Genomic DNA, 14,997 nt, shown 5'->3' with positions numbered 1-14,997 from the left:
GTATTCACTTCTTTTTTCATTAACTTTTAAAATTGCCATTTATCAATATTTAAACATTATTATTTTTTTGAGAAATCAAACAAACCTATCAATATAAAAGACATGACAGTCGTTGTATATGTTCGTCTTATACTTCATTACTTTAACATTAGTTTGCTGCAGTCACTACTTGCGTTTTATTTTTCTCTACTTATAAATAAAAGAAAATTAGGAATAAGTATTTTCTCCGAATAGACTTAGCTAAAGGCTTTAATCAGGCAGTGCTACCGACCACCGAATCCTTACTGCAATCTTGACTTTTTGGACTTGTTTGTTCAGAGCTAAGAATATTAAAACACAACAATCGAATCACAATTTGCTGGCAACAAAATGATTATATGTGCAATATCTTTCCAGCAAGCCGAGCTGACGAGAAGCAGTTTTCAACCTCCACCGAACAAGTGCGTGAGCGACGTGCCCGAGTGGGCGGGAATGGCGGACGCGCCGCCGGGGCGTCGGGGTCCGGGCGGCGGGGGCGGCGGCAAGAAAGACGGCCTTCTGCAAAAGGCGACTCGATGGTGGGTGCGCATGGGCGCGCGGCCGCCGCCCACGTTCCTGCCGGCCAGCGCGCCGCCGCCCTGCGTGATGGTGCCACGCCGGGCTGCGCCCTCGCCGCCGCCCGACGCGTGACGTCGCCGCATCTCCGCACCTCTCTATCATATCACGCTTACATTCCATTATCGGGACGATCAGACTCGTCGGAGTGCACGCGCGTCCCGGAGTATTATAGACTTGATAATTTATTTATTTGGGACTCGCGCCCGCCCGACCGGGCTGCGGAGCGCGTACGCGTGCTTTGTGATATGTGCGACAGGGTCGTGTAGTGACAGTGCAGACCGTACGGAGTGAGGCGGGGCGACCGACCGCCGCCGCCGCGAGCGTAACTAGTCTTGATACTTTAATCGGTTTAGACGTAGAGATAATTGTTTCTATTGAAATTTTATGAAACTAGACGAGGTTTCACTGCCCGCTATTCGTGTTATAGGTGTGTATGGCGTTGCATTGAGTGTGCGTCTGTGTTCCTCGCACTGTCTTTGAGTTTTTGAAAACTAAGACTGAAATAAATAAAAAAGATAACACTTTAAAGTTTACATTGAATATGTTGTCTTAGGTAAAATTAATTCAAATAGAAACAATTAAAATATTTAAAGAATCTTTCGATTGTAACCTTCGATGATATTGTATATTATGAAAAAGGTCAGTCAATAGTATGCTATTAATGTCTTGCAATGTACAGTTCATGTTTAAGTAACCTATTTTAAAGTTTAATTTCTATCCAGCAGCTAAAATCTGTGTTTAAACAACTTTTATATTTATTTAAATATAATGTATAAAATAATGCATATCAGTACAGTAATCACAAGGAATATTAATTTACAAAGCATAGTTACTATTTTATTGTAAATATTGTCTCTAATTTAATGTTAGATTATGCAATGACCGAATGTCAAAATATGAAGGTCGTTTTCATTGAGTGTTTATTACATTCCATATTTATGTTGAAATATTTTAAATTCTTGCTTATCTGCCGACAACCGACAACCCACTAAACTGATTAAATAGTTCGCCGTCTTGGTCTTTACCATTAAACTAAAAATCTGTCATGCTGACAATAATTAAATAGTGAGTAATTTTTTCAGTGCAGATAAATCTCTTTAGAGAATAGTCATTAATTAAAAAAATTGGTTGAATTAGTTTTAAATTAAATATGTATTTATTAATTATATCATAAGGTCAGGTATTAGAGGCCTGCTTGCAGGCTCAAATATATTTTGAGATAACATATAATTGTATTCCTATTATAAATTATTCAAACTTCCCACTGTAGTCATCTAAAAACGTGATATACCTAGCTAAAATTTGTTAAATTACTCGCATATTTTCTGCTATAGGCCTGTAATTTAGTCCATAAATTATAAAAACTTGTAAGCATAGCTAGATAATAGTAATTGGCCTGTATCTCGAAAAATTCTGGTGCTTAATGAAAATATAAATTTAAATTGTGAATTTGCTTTATTTCTTTAAAAGTAAAACATTTTACCTATTGCCATTTATTATAGTCTCCTATTTAATTTTTACGAATGTTTAAAATAATTTAATGATGATAATATCGTAAAAGTAATTAACCAATAATAATTACCGGTAAAGCTTACAAATTTTTAAATGGTCATATCTATGGTGAATATGTATTAATTTGACATAAGTTGCAGTTTGTAAAATTTAAATTGTATCCCTGTATTCAATTGTCTGACAAATATTCTATACAAAAAACATAATAATAATTGTTGATAATATTGATAAAATGCAATACTAAACATAATTTACAATGTATAAGTAAATAGATATATATATAAATATATAGAAAGATTCTAATTTCTTGACTTTTGTCAGACCATAGCCTGAAATTGAAAACCAAACAAAAATTTAAATTATTTTCAAGAATAATTACGAAAATAAAGGATTTGAAAAGTGTCTTTTATTTTTTAATATTTATAATATATCCAAATTAAACCAGAGACAGCACTAATTTCATGAATACTAAAGAAATATTCTTGCTTTAAAAATGGCGATGAGACATCTGATTTGTTATTTATTCATTAGTTAAGTAGGTAACAAAAATTGTTGTCAAATTTGTTATCTTCTTAGAATTGAGATAATTTTTAAATAATTAGGAACATGATGTTGAATGTTGTTTTAGATCCTGTCATATGATTTCCTATGCAAGGCAAAAATATTAATTAATAAAATCAATCTAAAATGTAAAAAAAGATACGATTGTTTTTAACTTAAAAATTAAACAAATTTTTGTCATGAAGGATATAGTTAAAAATGTCGTGACTATAATAATGATTGTAAACTATTTTTTTTAATGTGTGTCTCCAATTTATTGTACCTTACTATCTTAATAGTTTTAAATTTTTAGAGGTGGTAGTAAAGCTGTCCTTGTACAAAATGCTGGTATAATATAAAAGTTGTTTAAAATAGTGTCACAGAATAGATATTTAATCTAGATATCAAACAATATTCCATTTGTCATATTAATAAGTAAAAGCAAAAGCAAATTTTTAATAAAAAAAAATTACATTAAATTATGACCTACCAATAATTAACATGTAATTTTATTTCTGAAAAACCTACCTCCGAGTACAGTTTACTCAATACTGGGTTTTATTTGCAGTTTCATCGTGGTTTAAGTACGACATATGAAGATCTCATTAAATAACATATATTACACAAATTAACGTTTTTTCATCGTTTTGTAACTCAAGTTGTAAAATAATAATTGAAACACTAAATAGCTGTAAAAATATGTCCATAAAATTCTTTATTATCACCGAGAAAATCAATCAATCAATTATAAGGCTAACTGCGGCAAAAAATTAAATAGCAAATAATGAAATGTATAAATCCATCACTCTTTACAACCACGCTAAGATTTAGAGGCATAAATGAATAAGTAACTGGTGACGAAATACCAGAATTTTTCGGAAAATAGTCTCGTGTTTCTAGTGCTTTATATCTGCTTGAACGCCGTACAAATGCAGTCTCTGTAAACTTGTGCTCGTAATTTGTAAATACACCGTACACTCAGAGTTTAACAGCGACCGCTTTAGTTTTAGCTAATTTTTTGTTAACTTTACTGCACCTAGCTTTCGACACCTATTTTTACCCTTCGTAATGACGACGTAATTATTTTTATATATTACTGATACTTCTCGGTAAAAAACCTATATCACAACGCTATTAGCAGCTTTGAAATTAGTTTGTAAAAGTGTTAGGCTTGCGGATTCCATCAGCTAAATTTCAGGCCTCCTCTGATAAAGTCCTAATTTTTTATGCTTTAGTAGCGGAGACAAATATAAGTTGATACATACCTCACCGTACAAAATCCCCCTGTCCCCAGATTATAAGAATATTTTTGTTGTGGTTTCTTTTGACCATTTTAGTCGGAGGCTTGAATTTATAAATTGTTACAAAACCTAATCTGTTATCTCAGACTCAAGATAGTCTTGTCTGTCCTAGAGAGTTTTTTAAAAAACTGAGGGCAAGTAGGCGGGCAGCACCCGCCTTCAGTAATCTGCCTTTGATACGAAAGGCGAAAGTGATGCACATCCCGAAGGACACTTAATTTCGACATTGTTGATAAACAACCAAATAGAGTTAGAGAGTCAAGCTTTTTTAACTAATTTTAAAAAGAAGAGAGTAAAGTAAGTTACCCTGTTCTATAAACGGAAGATGAACCGGCTGAGTGTCATTCAAGACGCTGTATATGAACAGTACCGTTTAGTAAAGTGGCTAGGCGTTTAATTGGATGGCTAATTAAGCTAGTTGCCTGCGACATATATAAAAAGATGGTTAAACGGCAATTCTACCTTAAAAACTGACTAATTTTCATCTCATTCTCGAACCTCTTAAGGAATAATTTAATTTCATTCATATTTCAATAAACCTTCAAATATCCGTTTAAAGTTCTAAGAGAGCCTTAATAAAGGCCTTTGAAAATTAATTATATTATTCGTAACTAGTGCTGAATTCAAATTCAGCGCCGCTCCGTGGCAATTTATAAAATGCCACCACGTAATCGAAATTTTGGATAAAGTTGAAATCTATTTTTTTAAATAAATAAATCGACTCATTCATTGCAGACATTTTATCGAGATATATTTTTTCAATTATTCGTTTATTGTAATATTTATACAAATCATTTTCGATAACTCAAAAAAATTGTTTACTCATCCCCCTAATTTTAGCATCCCTGAAAGCTTGCCCATAGATAATACACTTATATGAGCTTGCCGCCCTAAGCAGTGGACAGTTCAGTTAGGCCCATAGATAAAAGATAATACACTTATACTAGGTTAGGCCCCGAGCCCCCATATTTTTTGCATACATATTTTTGAAATGACGTTTATTTTTACCTTTTTTTATAGATAACTTTTGCCAAAGAAACCTCGGCTTCGCCTGCTTAATATACAGTTTATTACAATTATTTAAAAAAATCTTTGTATTATCATATTTAAAATAAAAACGTTAAAATTATATATATTTAAAGCATATATATATAAACAGTTAAATTAGTAGGAAGTAGACTATCACTATTACAATTAATAAGTATCATAAGTTTGATCCCACTTCTGCATGTACGACTTATTTTTCGAAGATATGACTTGCTTCAGCACTGGGCCAGCGTAGTAGACTTTGGTCACTCTTTTTTCACTAAAGGACCATAAAAAACCATAAAAAAGGACCGTGCCCAGCCGTTCTGATATAATATAGAGTATAAGAAGTGGCGAAATTACAATTTTTATTTAGGTATTGTTTTGTTAAGCTATTGTGCCATTAGAATAATGGTTAACCATTATCTAACCAAATTTGGAATTTTGACTTTATATTTAATTGAATGGCATTCGTAGGTCTCTTTAATACTTTTTCTTTATATGTCGTTAATGACAGACATTTTAGTTTTTGACCGTATATTTATCTGAAAATTGACATAAACTGTCACATGTGAACTGCTATTTATTTTGAAATGATATTATTAAATACATAACCTTATTTACCTTAACTCCTAAAATTAAATAGAATTTTAATAATACTATAAATTAAATTAGTAACATACTAATTTATTCGAGGAGATGCAGATTTTCGTTAAGTGGTAGGTAAAAAAAGTTTCTTTTAATATATCTATTATTATACCTAAGATCATATTTATATCATATATCATTATATATTTTACTAGGACAAATAATAAAAATAATAGAATATGTTGTAGTGTACTAGAAGAAAATATAATAATATTAGCTATATTAATTATTTCTTAATGATTTAATATAGAGACATTAATAATACTACAGAAATAATAATAATACAGTCCACTTAACATAACTTTGTAGTATATTTTCAATAATTACTACTTTTATATAAAGTTTTACACAAATATTAAGCATATGAATATTCAGTGGTGTTAGCGTTGCAAATCTTTGATAATGTTTAATGTTAACATTGAATCTACATTAAAACATTTATTACCTTTTATTAAAACTTTATACTTACAATATAATTTTTTCTGACTTGTTGCTAAGCTTCTTCGTACAATAAACACCTTAACTTTTCTCATGATTTATTAAGAATACACCATAATAAAATAACTACTAAAAATACATACAAAATTGGGCATATGTGACTAAATTTTATTGTATAATTCAATGTGACAGTATTTTTCTGATTGGTAAAATATGTTGGGGTAATGCAGGATCAGCAAATACTGATTATATGATGTATGGTATTTTTTACTGAGAACTTTCTATTATTACAAATACCAACTATAAATAAGTGAGTTCAACTCACCTTAATCAAAAACATCTGATAATATCTATTTATTTTCACTATAAGACAAGTATTGGTATATGATAATTCATAGGTTAATAAATCTGTCACAGATCAAATATTTCCTTCTTTTATATGCCTCTTATGCCTGCCTGTTGTATTTAAATTTAAAATATACTAGCTGAACCTGTCGCTTAACCCCCGCAAAATTTATAAAAAATTACCTATAAAAATTACCTATAGCTCACAAACCATTACCCTCCATTTCACCCCCTTGAGGGCTGTTAAAACGAGCCTTTATCTCCATACCTAATTTCACTGAAATTTTTTACACACAGAGTTACTCTCGCATTTATAATATTGCATTAACATCCTGTAAATTTTCCACTGCTGGGATAAGGCCTCCTCTACTTTTTGAGGAGAAGGTTTGGAGCATATTACACCGTGCAGCTCCATTGCGTGTTGGTGGATACACATGTGGCAGAATTTCATTGAAATTAGACACATGCAGGTTTCCTCACGATGTTTTCCTTCACCGCTGAGCACGAGATGAATTAAAAATAAAAAATTAAGCACATGAAAGTTCAGTGGTGCTTACCTGGTTTGAACCCGCAATCATCGGTTAAGATGCGCGCTTTTTAACCACTGGGCCATCTCGGCTCAATATTATTATTAAATTATAATATTAGTATAAATGTTTTCTTGTTTGCTTAAATTGATTTTAATACCAATAGTTTTTTATTATATTACGAATGATGTAAACTTACATTTCGTCAATGATTTGATGAGCTAAAGGACGTTTAGATAACAGCAACACTGAAGTATGTGCCAAATATAATAAGTGACACTGAGTGTGAACTGTCATATCAAAAATATTTTGATTATTGATATAAGGAGTTCATTGTAAACTACTACAAAATAAAAATAAAATTTTATTGGAACTTTATGTCTGATACATAGTAAAGAAGAATAAGTGCAAAAAAAGTATTAACAGTCAATAAGTTTTTACAATTCGTTGCGTTACGCTTATTGTTATTTTATTTAAGTTCGTTATTTCTATTGTTTTTAGAGTTTGTTGAATAACTATTATTGCACTTTCCAACTGTTCTTAACAAGTTTACGATTTTGACGTAAGTACCTTTTTACTAGTATTATGAATCATTTATATCATTATTTTAAAAAGCACTACATAGTAGTACATTGAATATAATTGTACAATGTACAATTATACTTATACAATTCCATTTCAGCAAATTCTAGTCGTATATTGATTAAAAAACTATGGGACCACCTAAAAAAATTAAAAAGTACGATTCTAAAAGTGGAAGTGACAGATCAGGTAAGCCACTTCATAAATATTATGTTTATTAATCTTACACCAGTTTAGAAATAATAGATCATTTTGATGGATGAAATAATATATTTTAAAGATCTTGCTATTTTAATGTTATAAAAATAGTCGAATCACATATTTTTTTGTGAGTTTTACAATCATTATACAGGCTACTTATATTATTTGTCAGTTGATTAACTCAGACTTAATTGCAAAGGTTTCAAAACTGTATAATGTTTTAGGCAAGAAAAAGAAAGTCGAAGAAGATGTAACAATAGACCTTGTAGATGATGATAATCCAGAAAATGCTGGTGTACCGGGTGCTGCTATGCAAGATGCAGAGAAAAATGATCAAGTTCCAGAAGATGAATTTGGTGCTAAAGATTACAGGTTTGTTTTAAAAATGATTTGTAAAATAACCATTTTTACCTTACCACATGTTATTTTCAATGAAGATAGATTAATGTCTATCTTCTTCTTCTAATGAATGAATAAATTTTTCTATGTCTATCATTAGATAGAAATAGCAAAATTTCTTAAATTATGATTGAATGCAATTGATAATACTCAATATGTTTCTTAACAGAAGCCAAATGGAACTTAAACCGGACAATGCAAGTCGCCCCCTGTGGGTTGCACCCAACGGCCACATATTTCTTGAAGCATTTTCACCTGTTTATAAACATGCTCATGATTTCCTCATAGCTATTGCGGAACCTGTCTCTAGGTATGTCACTTATGTATTATTAATTTCCTGAAATTTTGTCTGTGTTTTATTAATAATTTTAAATAAGGAGAAATTTGTGAATAATTTATTAAATATGTAATTAATGTAATATAAAAGACTGACTGACATCACTTAAAAACCTTTAAAGAGTTATTGAGTTTGCTTTTTGTAATATTACTTTACTATATATATATTATAAGTCTAGTAATTATAACTGTATATAATTAATGTATATAATAAAATATTTATAGTCTATTCTAACCAATTGATGCAATATCACTAGTCAAAATCTCTTATAAATAATCTTATGCCATTCATTATGGCTTCATAAAAATTACATTTTTAATGTCAAAATCTTGTTATTGGAAGTATGGAAGTAAAATTAAAGTGGATATTAGTAGTGCAGTAGAATAGTATTGTATTACATCTAAAGATATATTAAATAAGAACTGCCTGTTGTGTATAATATAGCAGAGATATAAGCAAATTTCATGGAATATGTTAAGCTAAGGTTTATTGATTGTTATTATTTTTCTTCAATTGGAATATTGTATTTCAATTAGTACACAGTCCACTATAGACTGTTCTACTATACCCGATTTAATAAAAGATTTTTTCTTGCGCAAATCGGCAGGTTATGTTATTTTTGTTACCCTTGGAGGGTCATAAACTTAATACAAGTTTTATTACTCCAATTCTCTTACGCTGCGCTCAAAATCTTGATCATTTATTAAACTGTGCACTGCTCAGCTAGTGATTAAGCTTACTTTAATTCATCCTGTATTTCATCCAAGCATTTCTAACGACCGTTTTTTTTTTTTTACTATTCCCATGGGCTACCCTAGATGCAAGCCACTATATAAAGTATTTACGGATGGTACAGGTACTCTTCATGACGCGGCAACTTCACATAAAGGAGATTCCGTTATATGAAGTAGCTGCGTTTGAGCAAATCCTTAATTATAATATAATGTGAAAATCAAGGTGATATATAGTATGAAATAATTAATTATAAAATTTGTTTTAGACCTCAACATATTCATGAGTACAAATTAACAGCATACAGTTTATATGCAGCCGTATCGGTGGGGCTGCAAACTAATGACATCGTAGAATACTTGCAGAGGCTCAGCAAATGCACTGTGCCTGCGGGTATTATAGAGTTTATTCAACTCTGTACTCTGTCTTACGGCAAAGTGAAGCTCGTCCTGAAACATAATAGGTGAGCTAAAAGTTAATTTAAACAAACGCAACAAAATGCTTGCTTAAATTACACGTAATCGAAGCATGCACTCGCTATCTACTGCTAGTTAAATTATTTAAGTGCGTAAAAATATATCAACTTCAGATACCTGGTGGAGAGCAAGCACGTGGACGTGCTGCAGAAGCTGCTGCGGGACCCCGTGGTGCAGCAGTGCCGCCTGCGGCGCGACGGCGAGCAGGAGCTGCTGCCGACCGCGCCGCCCGCGCCCTCCGCCTCGCTGGCGCTGCCCGGCAAGCCCGGTACGCCGCGACTGTCGTCGCGATTCATTTCCGCCACTATCGGAATTGTGTAAAGAGCAATTTTCAAAGTAGATCAGTAAAAATTAACAGTGCAGATAGAAATACGTATCAATTACAAATAATGAGTACTGTGTGGAATACTGCCTGGCAAAGGCCTTCTCTTTAGGAGAAATTAGCTGGCTCTCACCTGACATGGGCCTTTTACCTCAAGATATTTTACTTCTTCCCCAAGGACGAGATAAATAAACACGATCATATGAAAACTCTGTCGTGCTCGCATTTCCCAATCACTGGGTCACCTCTCCTCTCGTACGCCACGAGAACCCTGTCAGTAATGATTACAAAATGTTAGGTGAAGAAAAGCCGGCGGCCAACGGAGCTGTTCCAGAAGATATAAGCCAGTTTTACCAGCAGCTGGACAAAGACGATGATGACGATGAGAACACCGACATTACGGCCAAAAACACCGCCGTAGCGTTCGAAGTGGACCCCGACAAGATTGAAGTATTTATTTTAACTTATACTTGTGACCTTTAAAATCGACTTTACCTTAGACTCATATATAAGACAAAAACTTAATACCAATTATTGTAAAGTATCTATAAATTAGGTATAATAAAATTGGAGTGTCTGTTTGTAATATTAAACCTATACCACAATAACATTTTTTTAAATCTTTGTCTGTCTGTCTGTTTGTTCCGGCTAATCTCCGTCACTTTCACTGGCATATATAGCTGATGTAATAAGGAGTAACTTAGTATACAACAATAACTTTTTTGTTAAATTCAAACGCGCACGAAGTCGCGGGCAGTGCTAGTATATAATATAAATTGACCATTGTTACACATAGATAGTATTTTGTACGGGTGCTACTGCTTTAGCTTTAGTGCTGTCAATAAGGATTTATTGTCGATTAAAAATCGAGATATTTTATTCTTATAGGTTATTGCGTTTATCGGTGTTTAAATTAAAATGATAATTTTGTAATGAACGAAAGCATGATATTCAGAATTTTACTAAACATATCTAAGTTGCTATCCTACTCTCAATCTTTCTTTATTGAATAACACAATTGAGAAGTTCTTTATTATAAATTAAATATCCCATTGCTAATTGGATAAAGCTATGTATATTTAATGTTTATTTGAATTTGTTTCGTTTTTTATACCGATAGATAGATCTAAGTAGCAAGTTGCGCATCTCTAGTATTTATCGATGCCGTGAATGGTTTTAATATATATATATATATATATGTGTGAATGCCTCGAAAGGTCAACTTCAGGCCGGCCAACTTTATTTGTGCGTAGTAAGCCACGTGAATGTTGGATAAATTCGATTTAAATCTATCCCAGGTGATACAAAAACGATGCATCGAACTGGAGTACCCGCTGCTAGCCGAATACGATTTCCGCAACGACACGGTGAATCCCGATATAAATATTGACTTGAAACCGACCGCCGTACTTCGTCCGTACCAGGAGAAGAGCCTTCGGAAAATGTTCGGAAACGGAAGAGCGAGGTTCTTATATTTTTAATTTGAATACTAACAATCACTTGTCGTTACGTCATACGTCAATAACGCATCGCGTGGCGCGCGCAGGTCGGGCGTGATCGTGCTGCCGTGCGGCGCCGGCAAGTCGCTGGTGGGCGTGACGGCCGTGTGCACCGTGCGCAAGCGCGCGCTCGTGCTGTGCAACTCCGGCGTGTCCGTGGAGCAGTGGAAGCAGCAGTTCAAGTGCTGGTCCACGGCCGACGACAGCATGATCTGCCGGTCGGTCCCGAGCCGCGGTCGACTCGATTGCAATAACGGTCTTTAACGATATTCTAGTTGGTGACCGTTGCGTTCACAAATACTCGTTTTTAATTCGAACTCCCGATTGTGTCGAAACTTTGGTATGTGATCATCTTATGTATAACACGATTGCAGATTCACGTCGGAGGCGAAGGACAAGCCGATGGGCGCCGGGATCCTCATCACGACGTACTCCATGATCACTCACGGGCAGCGGCGCTCTTGGGAGGCCGAGCAGACCATGAAGTGGCTGCAGGCGCAGGAGTGGGGGCTAGTGGTGCTTGACGAGGTGCACACCATCCCCGCCAAGATGTTCCGACGTGTGCTCACTATCGTGCACTCGCACGCCAAGCTCGGTCAGTACCTCACGAGACTGCAGTAGTAGGTTGGTTGTAGGGCTTTGGGTAAGTACCATCTATGCGTCATGTATGATACTGTCAAACAGAAATCATCCACTTACATACTTAACATTGTTGTGTTCCGGTTTATGATCAGTAGGCTAGTATAATAACACACGTGGACAAATAACAAATTAGTTATAACCAACCAAGTTGGTGGTGCATTGGCGATGTAAGGAATGGTAAATTTTCTTACCGCGCCAATATCTAATGGTAGTAGTGGTGACCCCTTCTCATCAGGTGGCCCATTCAACTAATAAAACACAAATAACCACCGCAAACATAAGTAAATATATAAAATGATCTATAAAGGCTTTTAATAAGTAATTCTGTCACTTCAATGAGGATAGAGCATCGCTTTCAAATTTCGTGCAACACTTTCAGAGTTTTAAAACTATTATATTGCGTATAGTGTTTAGTTAATCAAAATGGCTGGGAATAATGTAGCTTTCATCGTCGTATATGTGCAGTATCAAGATGCATGCACTAATTATTTTATACTTATAATGTATAGTATATTAAATTAGAATACACTCTCTCTCTCTGATAGCTGTTTTAGAGAGAGAGAGAGAGAGAGAAAGATTATTATCGTATCGTTGTAAATTTTCACACCAAAGTACAATATTTCATGAAATATCTGTCTGTCCAAGCACAGGTCTGACGGCGACGTTGCTGCGAGAGGACGACAAGATCGCCGACCTGAACTTCCTGATCGGGCCGAAGCTGTACGAGGCCAACTGGCTGGAGCTGCAGGCCAACGGCTACATCGCGCGAGTGCAGTGCGCCGAGGTGTGGTGCCCCATGACGCCGGAGTTCTACCGCGAGTACCTCGTGCAGAAGTGAGCCCCCGACCCGCGTGCGCATGCGCTGTCGTTCCCCTGTAACGCGCGCCGTACTTACAGGATAAACAAGAAGATGTTGCTGTACGTGATGAACCCCTCGAAGTTCCGCGCGTGCCAGTTCCTGGTCCGCTATCACGAGCGACGAGGGGACAAGACCATAGTGTTCTCGGACAACGTGTTTGCGCTGCGACACTACGCCGTCAAAATGAATAAGCCGTACATTTATGGGCCGACGTCGCAGAGCGAGAGGATACAGATATTGCAAAATTTCAAGTTCAATCCCAAAGTGAATACGATCTTCGTGAGCAAAGTCGCCGATACCAGCTTTGATCTACCGGAAGCGAATGTCTTGATACAGATATCTTCGCACGGAGGCTCGAGAAGACAAGAGGCGCAGCGATTAGGTTAGCTGTTAAATTATCATTTCAGACTACCCCTTAATTAGCAAATTAGCAAGCTGTTTGACTTCCTAATTAAACTCGACCAGGTTGATTATATTGAATTCCTTTTTTATATTTTCATTTCGATTTAAATGATAACACTGCTGTATCGAGTAACAGTTAAAGGAAGGTTAAGTAATTAGCTTTACACTCACATCTGTGTGTGGATGTATGTATATCTGTCACAGTTGACTACGTGTTTAATTAATTACAGGTCGAATTTTGAGAGCGAAAAAGGGAGCACTAGCAGAAGAATACAATGCATTTTTCTATACTTTAGTGTCTCAGGACACTTTGGAAATGGCGTACAGTCGTAAAAGACAACGGTTTCTCGTTAATCAAGGTTACAGTTACAAGGTATATTCTATACAAATCACTTCGATTTGTGAATATTTTATCTTTTAAACAGGAGGAATTCGATATAATAATATTTAATGCCAACTTTTTTACAGGTTATTACAGAATTAAAAGGAATGGATCAAGAACCAGACTTATTCTATGGCACTAGAGAAGAGCAAGGCATGCTACTACAGCAAGTGAGTTGTGTCAACATTTCTAATGTCACTAGTACTTTATATTTATTAATTTTAAAATAACCGATATTCGCGGAGGTGCTGATATTTTTCTACCCAGTAACACATTAAAAATGAAACAGGATTCTTATAAAAGTAATGATCCCCATAACATTAACTATGTAAAGTTATCTCGCGAATACACAAATAAACATGGCGCTCTGCCTGCGAATCACTGACGGCGACGGAGAGGGTGCCGCTCGCAGGTGCTGGCGGCGTCGGAGACGGACTGCGAGGAGGAGCGCGAGGGCGCGCTGGCGGGCGGCGGCGCGCGGCGCGCGGGCGGCTCGCTGGCGTCGCTGGCCGGCGCCGACGACGCGCTGTACCTGGAGCACCGCCGCTCGGGCCAGCACAACAAGCACCCGCTCTTCAAGAAGTTCCGATACTGAGCGCTTTTGTTTTGCAGCCGCCGATACAGGGATCGATCCTAGTTTCGAATGTATATGAATATAAAATTATGACGCGTCTCTTTGTTTCATTTAGTTTCCTTCTTCTCTGACCCTCGCCAGACGTGTCGTCGGATCGAGTGAGCCTATAGTTGTTTTAACGATTCCAGCGAGTCGGAAGGAAGCGTACCGGAATGGGCATTAGTCGAACTGCAGGGTCTCATTCAAATGAAGGAGGAGAAACGAAACGGACCTACTGTAGTCGGCGACTTACATTACTTCAATAGGAACCGTCACCCGGTGCTCGTGCTCGGCCACCACGTGCTCAATGGCAAGGAGGTTAAGCTGGAGCAGCCGATGGCCGTCATGGAAAAAGTAAACGAAGAAGACAAAGTCTCTTACAGAGTAAAGGCCATTGTTAAAAAAAAACTTTTATTTAAATCGAGACCAAAACCTATAATTTCTAATGTAAGTGAAAGAGTGTAATGTTAAATAAATATGTATTAAAAGTAATTTGTGTTTCTTTTTAATTGAGATATAAGTAAAAGCCTTTTGATTTGTAATTATTAAACATAATAAAGAAATATTCAAAATTTCATAGTATATAAATGATTAAGTCTGACGAAGTGAAAGATTTT

The 14,997-nt window shown here is 35.2% G+C and overlaps 3 protein-coding genes across 8 annotated transcripts in view; all 3 read left to right on the top strand.

Moving 5' to 3' along the window:
• Positions 1-2,046, top strand: part of LOC125069588 — a 32,571-nt gene extending 30,525 nt beyond the window's left edge. For all 6 annotated transcript variants that reach the window (XM_047679129.1, XM_047679128.1, XM_047679125.1 and 3 more), the window contains one exon: positions 397-2,046. In XM_047679129.1, coding sequence (XP_047535085.1) covers positions 397-863 — 467 coding nt within the window. In that variant the 3' untranslated portion in view covers positions 864-2,046. The remainder of the gene's footprint in view (positions 1-396) is intronic.
• A 3,518-nt stretch (positions 2,047-5,564) lies between these two features.
• LOC125069158 (chromosome transmission fidelity protein 8 homolog) lies at positions 5,565-14,872 on the top strand. The gene is made up of 2 exons (XM_047678554.1): positions 5,565-5,695; positions 14,530-14,872. Exons 1-2 carry the CDS (start codon positions 5,676-5,678, stop codon positions 14,843-14,845), a joined length of 336 nt encoding a protein of 111 aa, XP_047534510.1. The 5' UTR covers positions 5,565-5,675; the 3' UTR covers positions 14,846-14,872.
• LOC125069155 (general transcription and DNA repair factor IIH helicase subunit XPB) lies at positions 7,229-14,438 on the top strand. The gene is made up of 16 exons (XM_047678551.1): positions 7,229-7,350; positions 7,436-7,496; positions 7,617-7,705; positions 7,942-8,089; positions 8,286-8,426; positions 9,454-9,648; positions 9,775-9,929; positions 10,282-10,433; positions 11,282-11,448; positions 11,530-11,700; positions 11,857-12,077; positions 12,775-12,958; positions 13,022-13,365; positions 13,616-13,758; positions 13,854-13,937; positions 14,180-14,438. The coding sequence occupies exons 3-16, from the start codon at positions 7,648-7,650 to the stop codon at positions 14,360-14,362; spliced, it is 2,346 nt and encodes a 781-aa protein (XP_047534507.1). The 5' UTR covers positions 7,229-7,350; positions 7,436-7,496; positions 7,617-7,647; the 3' UTR covers positions 14,363-14,438.
• Positions 14,873-14,997: the final 125 nt, after the last annotated feature.

This window comes from Vanessa atalanta, chromosome 15 (assembly GCF_905147765.1).
Source record: "Vanessa atalanta chromosome 15, ilVanAtal1.2, whole genome shotgun sequence".
Classification (NCBI taxonomy): Eukaryota; Metazoa; Arthropoda; class Insecta; order Lepidoptera; family Nymphalidae; genus Vanessa; species Vanessa atalanta.
The sequence above is the reverse complement of the archived record's forward strand: the minus strand, read 5'-3'. Positions and strand labels throughout refer to the sequence as shown.

Coding starts and splice junctions, on each gene's coding strand:
- LOC125069158 (XM_047678554.1), top strand. CDS start 5,676: ATGCAGATTTTCGTTAAGTG. Junction 5,696..14,529: donor ATGCAGATTTTCGTTAAGTG/GTAGGTAAAAAA, acceptor TAACGATTCCAG/CGAGTCGGAAGGAAGCGTAC.
- LOC125069155 (XM_047678551.1), top strand. CDS start 7,648: ATGGGACCACCTAAAAAAATTAAAAAGTACGATTCTAAAAGTGGAAGT. Junction 11,449..11,529: donor TTCGGAAACGGAAGAGCGAG/GTTCTTATATTT, acceptor TGGCGCGCGCAG/GTCGGGCGTGATCGTGCTGC. Junction 11,701..11,856: donor GACGACAGCATGATCTGCCG/GTCGGTCCCGAG, acceptor ACACGATTGCAG/ATTCACGTCGGAGGCGAAGG.